Source organism: Strix aluco, chromosome 1, assembly GCF_031877795.1.
Source record: "Strix aluco isolate bStrAlu1 chromosome 1, bStrAlu1.hap1, whole genome shotgun sequence".
NCBI lineage: Eukaryota > Metazoa > Chordata > Aves > Strigiformes > Strigidae > Strix > Strix aluco.
The window spans coordinates 5,141,344-5,151,222 of NC_133931.1; the positions used below are offsets into that span (position 1 = coordinate 5,141,344).

The following is a 9,879-nucleotide window of genomic DNA, read 5'->3' on the forward strand; positions in this document are numbered from 1 at the left end:
ATTTTTTATAGTGGTCAAGAATCCTGATAACCTGTCTCGGAGCCTTAGCCTCATCCTTTCACTGTTTCAGGTGGCGATCTCCCATCAGTTCCTAGTGAAGTCCCTTGCAAAGGTTTTCTCCCCCTGAATCTAATCAAGTCCAGCACATCCAGACAGCTCAGTGCTTCTGGATCCAACACCAGAGTTTCTGTTATGGTTGGGTTTGGGTCTCGGCTTGGCTGACCAGTGGTATATCATGCTGTTATTTGGAATCAGTGCTGGACTCTGTAACATGATGGACACCAAGGTGTTTGGAGATGACCAAAGAAAGGCCCATTACCAATGAGTATTCAAGTAAAAAAGAAAATACATGGGCACAGGCCTACCTGTGAAAGTAGGGATGACCCTGTGAGTATATCTTGCATTGATGGTTTTAGGTTCCACAGAGCAGAGAGGAACTGGTAAGATAATCTTGGCTGAGGGAAGACCAGTATGGAGGAGCATCAGGTGCCTTTTACTGGATCTTTTCTGCTGAGATGAAGTTGCCTTTTCACAATTTTTTGAATAAATTTCATACAGTAGAACGGCTTTGTGCTGGTTCCATGTTTTGCATCTGCAGCAACTTTAATGCAATTCTAGGCACCCTGAAACTGGATTGAACATCTTGTGAAAGCAGATATTAATTCAAACATTATCACATGCTGAACAGTCGTGGGATTGTAAAAGTTAGAAATTACTTAAGTGTCTTGCTGAAATGATGGACTGAAATATAATGTTTGTTGTAAAGATATGGATTGCAAATGGTTTTGTGATGGAGATATATAAATGTAGAAACAGTGTGAACTCTTAATTTGGACAAGTTAAATCAGGGTGGCTACTTTTCATGGAATGTTTCATGCTAAACTTAATTATTTCAATGATAGTGAATATTAAAGATTCCTGATTAGAATTTGCATTCAGACTGTGTCTGAATAATAAGTGGGGATAAATTTAGTTATTGCTAAGTTGTTAAATGGTGTTTAACCATGTGTTTAACATGCGTTCAAAGACATGATTTAGACCTTTAATATAGATGTTGATAAATGCAGTCTAAGGAAAGATTTTGGGTGACATTGGCCTTAAATCAACGCTGTTCTGGAGATCTGTATTGTGATTTGAGCTGTGCCACAGCTTTGCTCCATGAGAGAATAATACAGGATTTAATTTTCAATGCTCCAGTTTTACCATTGCTAGAATACAGACAAGATCTTTACTCCTTTTTGTGTGAAGGCAATATCAAGATGTGAATCTAGAGTACTTTGAGATCATTTGAAGGAGCTACGGAATTGCAAAGTGCAATTATTTTGTTTTGTTGCGGGTTTAATTATACTGATTTTCGTGTTCTCTTTTCCAGGTGAAGCCGACCAAAGACTCTGTGTACTTCGGAGCACTTCTCTTTCTCTACACAGGCGATTTCTACCTAAATATAAAATTCCATGAAGACAACTGCAGCAGGGAGCTGCCTCTCTCCTGGTTCTGCCTTCCTAGTGTCCACATCCGTGCTATGGAACCTATGGTCTAAACTAAGCTGTAGACGTGCTGTGTGCTCTTTGATTAACCACAGTGCACAGAAATGCTTGGCACATCCTCCGCTTGACCCCAGCTTGTTTCTGTCCAACCCAGGCCACAGTCCCTACTTTGGAGGAACAGCTGAACACTTTCTGAATTGGCTGATAGTCATCTGGGCAGCTGCTTTAGCTAATTTCAGAGAGAGAGAGAGATTATAACTATGCTAGAGTTTTCCTCTGTTTCCAAAAGCCTTTGAAACTGCTAATATATGCATTATAGTTTCATATACTTTATTGATATCAATAGGTTTGAAAAGGTCTTGAGGGCTGAATTTAACCATGTGTTTGAAGGTCCCATTTTAGCATTTTTTCAACAAGAGTTGTATATCTTTATGAAATTCCTCCTGGCTTATGCTGGACCCATGGCATATACCCTTGAGGTGTAGTTCTCTCTTAGATTTGTTCAGCGGCTTGTTCTTGTTCACTTGTTTGTTGAGTATTTGGTGTCTTTGGTAGTAAATAGCAGTAGTGATGCTTTTTCTTGTGTTACTGAAAGTAAGAATAGCAAATGTGCCTCCAGTTATTCTCTTCCTCCCCTGAGCCCACTGCCACTTGCTCCTGGTAAAGTCACTGCCTTTAGTTTGGTAGATCTATGAACAAGAAATGAAAGAAGGCAAGAAATGAATGAAGAGCTAAAGAGTTTTGTCCTTGCGAAAGGAAATAAGCCAATTTTTGGGTTGCCTAGGGCTTGCCTGTGAATTCGGGCTTTCACAGTTCTGATTTATACAATCACAATCGCTTGAAACGTTTGCAGACACTTACAGAGTCACCAGAACTAATCAGCTGGTCATTAATATCACTTTGCGTGAGTTTTTGCAAACTCTTCGGATCAGATTTTTCATGCCAATACACTGGACTTGACTACGTGGTTGGTTTTTTCCTTCTTAATTTTAGAATGATTAAGTTTAATTATTAGGCCATTAAGGCCATGGAATTCCTGACCATAAAAGTAGTTGATGAATATACTGAAAAGGTAGTCTGTTGTCTTTCAGAATAATGTTTTTGTATAAAGAGACCTGCTTTTATCCCGTGTAAAGCAGGGAGATGTCTTAGATGTATGATTAATATATTTTTTTGTGGACCATATTTTTCAAACCTGTCTCAATCTTTTCTTAAATTTACAGCCTGCCACTCTTAAAATTGGTGGTAGTATACTTTCAGGAGTGGATACAGCAAGATGTTGCAGGGGTGCTCCAGTTAGTTCTTTATGTGCTGAATCTACATGCACAACCTCTTTGCAGATTTTTTTGTTTGTTTAGGCTTCACCCAAATGTGGGCACACCACTTGATGCCTGATCTGGTCCACCCTGCTCATGCTGTGGAGCACGAGCCCAGATAGCTTGTTCTGGCTCTCTGCACCATGCCCAGTTGTACTTTTAGATGTGACTGGTGTTTTCTGTAGGAATGACAGTGCTCAAAACTCAATTTATTGCGTGTTTGCTAATGACTAATGTATTCATCTTAAATATATTTCTAATTTGAAGGAACTATAGCTATAGCATGATAGCTATATTTCCAGTGCATGCAGGGTATTATTTCTAAAAAACTGTATTGTGGCAATGTTATCAGTGTTTTTTCTTGAGCTGTGGCTCTGTACACAGTTTGGAATGCCAGAGTGGAAGTATTCAGTCTTAAACTGATGGAAATCTAAGACCAGCTGAAGATTTACTTGCAATGATGTACTGCTCTGTCAGCTGCCAGCATGCAATGTACAGTAAGAAAACTGTTCCTTAGGCTTGAACGGCGGTTCTGGGCCAGAGACACCCATGGAAAGAGGGTCCAAGCAGCTGAGTTGGGCATGTTTTTTGCATTAGTGGAGCTCATTTGACCAGTTTGTGCCATGAGGCTGAATTCTCTGTCACTACATAGGCATATAATAAGATCCCAGGAGAGCAGGAATTAAACCAGTTAATCTTCTCCATAAAAGCTTGCTTTTGACATGTGTCTGTACTATGTTACACAACACTGTTGCAGCGAAATCCAAATTGGGTTTTATTCAGTATTCCCAGGAGGTAATCTACAGATGCTAGGAATACAGCTAAAGCTTTGTAAGGACCACATTGCATTTGAAACAAAAATATTGTGAAGCAGGTGCTGTTGCAGTCAGGATGCTTTAGCTTACCCAGCTAAAGGATCATTTCCTAGTTTATTTTTGAGAGCGTTCTCTGAGAACAGCGGATACTGTTCTGTGAAGCCTATACTGGGATGCAGCACTCCTGTGCCCTTTACTTATAAAGGATCCTGATCCACAGCCTGCTGAAGCTGTTGGAATGGGAACAGGTTTTACTGTAACAAAAGCAAGCTGCGTATTTCTAATATGCCATTATAAATCTGTCATATGTGCTCATAAATATAAGTTCTTATGTGTGAACTGACCCTTAATGGTCTATCTGTTCATTATATAGTAGACCACTCTGTCCCTTGTCAACTTTGATGCTTAGTTGCTTTTGGCATTTATGATATCTTTCCCAATTTGCTCACACTTCTACTTGGTGAGAGAGATTAAACACAAGAAATTCTTCCTTCTGGGGTTCATTCATGATTTGTCCAGAAGGAGAATATTTAAGTGTCAGCGTAATTTGGGGAAGGGGAAGGTACTTGAAATGAGAATGCTGCATCACTTTTGGTTTTCTTTTTAATGGAATTTTTCGCTGGGATTGCTGTCAGGAATGGTCCTTGCAGTGCTTGAAAAAAGGATGATACTTTTCTGATCTGCTCTCTTTTTCTGGAATTGAAAACTTGTTTTTATTTCTCCGAACCACCCAGCTATTATTTTGAACATGATGAGCCAAACTGCGCATTGTTACACAGATGTAAATCTGATATGATCCCACTTGGTTGAATTAAATCATTCCTAATTTAAATCACCATTGCTGAGAGCAGGCATTGGTCCAATCTATGTATGCATTGGAGAAACATAAGTTGTGTAAATTTAGCTGTCTGAATAAATACTTATCTTGTGTTATTTACATCTCTGCCTGTCTCTTCTGTCTACAATTCTTGATAGTGTTCTTGTGTGTTTTTACTAATAATAATAACGTATTTCTTGATGCTGCATTCAGTCTTTGGAAGAATGTGTTTGACCCTGGCACTGAAATTTCAGCTTCACTCAAACTTTCTCTTCCTAGAAACTCAGAGAACTCAGAGCTGATGCAAGATGTATGCTCTGTGGTGTGACTCCTGTGTCAGTGTCCGTTAACTGTCAGCTGAGGGGAGAGAGATGCACTCATGTGAAAGGTTATTTATACCTCAGTATCCTCATACTGACAGTGAGGGTGGTGAAACACTGGCACAGGTTGCCCAGAGAGGTGGTAGATGCCCCATTCCTGGAAATGTTCAAGGTCAGTTTGGACGGGGCTCTAAGCAACCTGATGTAGTTCAAGATGCCCCTGCAGAGGGGTTGGGCTAGATGACCTTTAAAGGTCCCTCCCAACCCGAACCATTCTATGATTCTATGATCCTTTCCATCCTTTACAGAAACAGCTCCAAGGCTGGAAGGAGAACCACTGATGGAGGTGGTATGTCTGGGAAGACTGATTGGCAGCACTTGTTTTGTGTGCACCATCTGATGTCCCAGCCTGTTTGAGCTCCTTCTGTCAAACAGTCCTGAGGGTCCTGTGTTTAGGTTCCCAGTCTACAAGCTCTTAAGCTTTCCTTAGAGCCAGCCGCACTCTCCCTTCCTTGGATCCTCAGGCTCCCTTCCTGGGTGAGGGCACTTTGTCTCTCACTGACAGGGGACTGTGCATCCATCCCACTTGCACTGCGCACAGTAGAACAGTGCTGTCTGCCAGCTCCGCGGGATGTTACGCATAACATCTAGAGCTCTGGTCTCACAGTTCAGTGGTTTGGGCATAGGTGGGATTTGAAGGCTTTCCTACAAGTACATGCTTTGCAGAGGTTTGTGAACACTAATGCTCTTAATGCAGAAGGTACATAGATCTGGACAATTTTCATGTTCAGTGTAAAATGATACATGTTTACTTCTGCAGGTTAGACCATTCTGGGGCTTAGGTCATGGTTCTTGGGTTGTCCAGCATCTTTCTATTTTAGCTCTTGGTTTCTCATCTCTCTTTTTCACCTCATCCTTCCCACCAATTCTTCCACTCACTGCTTTTCTGTTTTTCTTTGGTTGGTTCCAACAGAAAGGATCAGCACGTCTGTCACTTTGTTTCTCACAGGCCTGTTTCTTTCAGGGCCTGTTTTTAGAAGTCATCTCTCACAATGTCCCTTTCTGTTTTCTTTCTCCTTTCTCTGCATCTCCATCAGAGCCCACCTAACACTTTGGTCATCTACTGGGGAAAAAAAAAAATGCTTCAAACCCTATTTCAGTTGTTAAACTGGAGTTTGGCTGTCATATCCTCTCTTAAAAGCATCTTGAGATATTTCAGTTGAATGGGACCTTGTCTATTTTATTACCATCTGGTGTTGCTTGTTGGAGCAATACTTAGGCTACTACATTAATGATGCATCAATTCCATAACATCAATGGGACTTGTGCTGTATGTAGGTGACACGTCATTTAACATGTATTGATTCCCCTTTTTCCCTGTGTTCCTGATTCAGCAAGATAACTAAGCATGTGCCTAATGTTAAGCACATTAATAGACCCACTGATTACAGCTAATTCAGTCACACATCTGCCTGGGGAACTTGCTAAACCTGGGTCCAGATACACAATCTGCATTTGAACCCGCAAATTTTGAGATTGAGGCCTCTGTCCCATTACGTTGCATGAACCATCACCACTGGCTCCCAGGAACTGTGGTATAAGGAGAAGATAACTCATCAAAATCTGGCGCTGTCGTTTTAATATGTGAGGGATAGATATATACGTCTGGGAGTGCAGAAGATCCTTCCAGGCCAGTAAGTGCTCATGTATATCTATACCAACCACAGTAATGAACCTTGAAGGCATAAATCATGTGCATAGACTTGCTTGGGAAATCACATTACACCCAAGGCTGTGCCCAGTAGCTGCGTACTAAGGCGAGATGGTGCTCAGCCACCTTCTGCTTGCATTTGCTCTTCCAAGTGTTCCTCTTCGAAGGGCTGGTACCAGCACAGGCTGTGATGATGTCCTCTCAGGCTCCCCATCTCCACATCTATAGGAAATCTTCCCAGGAACTTGGCGTAAGGGAAGGCGTATATTAGCTATGAGGAAGCAGAGCACTGCTTGTGTGACGAGGGACCACTGGGTGCTCTGAAGAGGAGAATTCATTATGGCCCAATGTACTCTTGATATCATGACTGAAGAAAGGCGATTTCAGCCCCTTTTCAGCATGTATTCAGTGTGAACAAAACAATGTAGACACTGCCAGAAAGAAATCAGGCCAACTATTGAAACAGTTTAACAATGAGCATCTTGTTAATGGCTATGAGGATGTCATCACTAATCTGTGTCAGAAACAGGGCCCCTCTGCTCTCCAGACTCTGCCCAAGTTCTTACAGAATGGTCCGGGCCGATGGCTGATGCCATGCTCCGGTTTAGGCACCTGCCTGCCACCTCCTTTCCCACCAGCTCAGACCCAGAGCACAGATGCCATTCCCTCCCCATCCCTTTGCCTGAGTCACCTCTTCACGTGGCCGCACCCGGCTGAACCCATGCAATGGTTTTGGCTTGAAGAGGGGAATGAAAAGGCAGGGGAGTGTTTTCCTTCAGTGTGTGTACACACGTGTGAGGGGGTTATTGATGGGCAGCTCCATCATTGCACAGACTGTTGAAGCCTGCGAGGTTGCAGCATCCCTCATGGACACATTTGCTGCTCTCTTCGGGGCAGCACAGGGGTAAATAAGCAGCAGGGTAGAATAAGGGAGGGTGAAAATGCAGAGAGAAACGGTACAGAGCTACGACCAGAGACACCTCTGCAAGGAGCCTGAAGTTAACTGAGATGAATCAAGGCCAAATGGGTTATGTAACTGCCATGACATTAAAAATAGGTTACGCTGTATATTAAGATTTCATTTATAAATTGTTTATAAAGCATTCATAAATGTTAGATGTGGTAAGCACGTTATGCACACGAATACTTTGTGTTCCAACATTATCGATGGCTGTATATACGGCAGCTGCAGGTATTATAGATGGTTAAGTCACAGTTCTAGAGACCAACAGTTCAATAGCAATATACAATAAATGATTCATCAATCACTTAAACACATATTAAGCATTTATGTGTTCTTTATAAATGGAACCTTAATATGAAGTGTGACCTTAAGAAGCGTGAAACAGGGAACTTTTCCCCTTTCATCTTTTTTTTTTTCTTTCTAAAAAAATTAAAATACCTCTCAAATCACCAGTTTAATAATGATTGTGCATTCCTTCACCTCTGGCTTGAGAGGCCACAGGCTCCTGAGAATTAAAAATGGTTCATGGAATGAGTGTGGCATTTGGATGTGCTCCTCTCTGCCTCCAAATATGTTTTGTGTCAGTTGAGGGTATGGGTTCCAGGAGTGCAGAAGGATGTCACCCCAGGAGGATGCCACCTTGCTAGCCAGGGTGTCTGCAGATCCCTGGAGGAGGCACAAGAGCCTCCAAAGGTAGTGTGAGTGTAAAGTAAGTAAAGAGCAGAACAGAAGAGCTGTGAAACGAGATTTGAAGAAGATAATTCAATAAAATAAACCCTACAGCCAGCTGTGGGCATTTGCATACACGGAAGATGACACCAGAGAAGATGCCACTGTTGCAGACCCCCAGCACAAGGCAGACCAGGTAAGAAGTTTCTCCTTCCCTACCATGGCACCTCATCTGCAATGTAAAAAAAACCTGGAGGAAGGTGTAAAGGAGTAAAGGCTGCCCATCCCATCCCAGCTCTCACTCCCTTGGAGAGCTGAGCCTCTCAAGACACTTTTTATTAGTGGAAGAGATACAAGATGCTCCTGTCTTTCCACACTCGACTGAAGTCCTGGTCAGGGCTGTGTCTTTGCAAGTCTCTTGAGGAAGGCATTGCAGGGACCTGGCCCAGGACTATAGTAATTGAATTATATATAGATATTAGGCACTTCCATGTGGTGTCAGAAGAAGGCCCTTGGATAATAAGCATTTAAATTTAGCACAAAAGTAAGACAAAATACATGCAAATGCTTTGATATATTATTTTCAGTACAAATATGGGGTAAATCTACCAGGTTTTCCCTTTTGTGTAGCTCTCCAAATGTTGCTGCTGTTGGTTTCAATATAAAATGAGGTCCTCTACAACTTGTGGTCAGTTCATATTGAGGGCTTGGGGTCACACAAGCTCTGTTGGGAAAAACAACAGGAGGGATCAGTGATGTTATTAACACAAGCCTGTTTATTAAAAACCACTAGATATGAACAGGAGCCACATGATGAGCTGTTGTGATTTACAGGGCAGTCATCTGTGCTCCCCAGGAAATCCACAGGGAGAAAGGGGCTCTGTGAGGAAACACCCACCCTGCATCAGAAAAGTCATGTTTCCAACCTGAAATGCCTTTTCTGTGCCAGTGGCTATAAAGAGAGGTGAAGGTGACTAGTTGAGATAGACACCCACTTACCAGACCAGTGCAGATAAATCCCCTTATCCTGTCCTGTCAAATGCAGATGAAGTTAGCTAATGTGTTTAAAAGGACCCAGGGAGACACCTCTGCATGCTAACAGCATAAGCACAGCAGCCTCATTTCTTTGGAGGTGGGCTAGAGCCCATCCAGGGTGCAGTTCCATGGGCTCCTGGTTTCTACGTGGGCTATTCAGTGCTGCTGTGCTACAAATACCAGGACTGCGACCCATTCCCAGTATTTTTCCTTTTTGCTATGCACACCATCAGCCAGGTGCACAGTGACCTTCCCAGCGAGCAGGGCATCACGCGGTCTGTCAGCAAGGAGACACATGATGGGGAAATACAGGTCTCCTGGGGATCACCGGTGTAAAATGTCCAGGGGAAGAGGGAAACCTGCTGCAGCTTTATCTTGGCTTTGTGCAAATCTGCTCTGATGAGACCCTCGGTTGAGAGGCATTTTGAGCTGTTACTGAATGAGCGCGGTCATTTTTTCCCTCTCTCTTTTCCCTGCACCCCTTGCTGCACGGTAGATAAGGCAGCAGTGTTTTGGCAGCTGGGAGGTGATGCTCTATCTGTTTGCCCATATAGGATGCTAATGGAAATGTGCCACCCGTTATCGCTACTGGGGTTTAACTTGCCTCTGCTCATTGCGCTGGGGACTGTGGCTGGTTTCTTTGGTGGCAATGAAAAGAGTAAAGGTGCCGGACACAGATCACAGACCAGGCAGACATTCACACCTGGAAAAGCCCCTACATCAGCCTTGCTCAATGCTGTCGCTG

At 42.8% G+C, this 9,879-nt stretch overlaps 1 protein-coding gene across 2 annotated transcripts in view; it reads left to right on the top strand.

The window, feature by feature from the left end:
- Nucleotides 1-4,555, top strand: part of TRAPPC9 (trafficking protein particle complex subunit 9) — a 536,307-nt gene extending 531,752 nt beyond the window's left edge. For both annotated transcript variants that reach the window (XM_074833224.1, XM_074833277.1), the window contains one exon: nt 1,373-4,555. In XM_074833224.1, the coding sequence (XP_074689325.1) occupies nt 1,373-1,540 (168 nt within the window). In that variant the 3' untranslated portion in view covers nt 1,541-4,555. The remainder of the gene's footprint in view (nt 1-1,372) is intronic.
- The last annotated feature ends 5,324 nt before the right edge of the window (nt 4,556-9,879 follow it).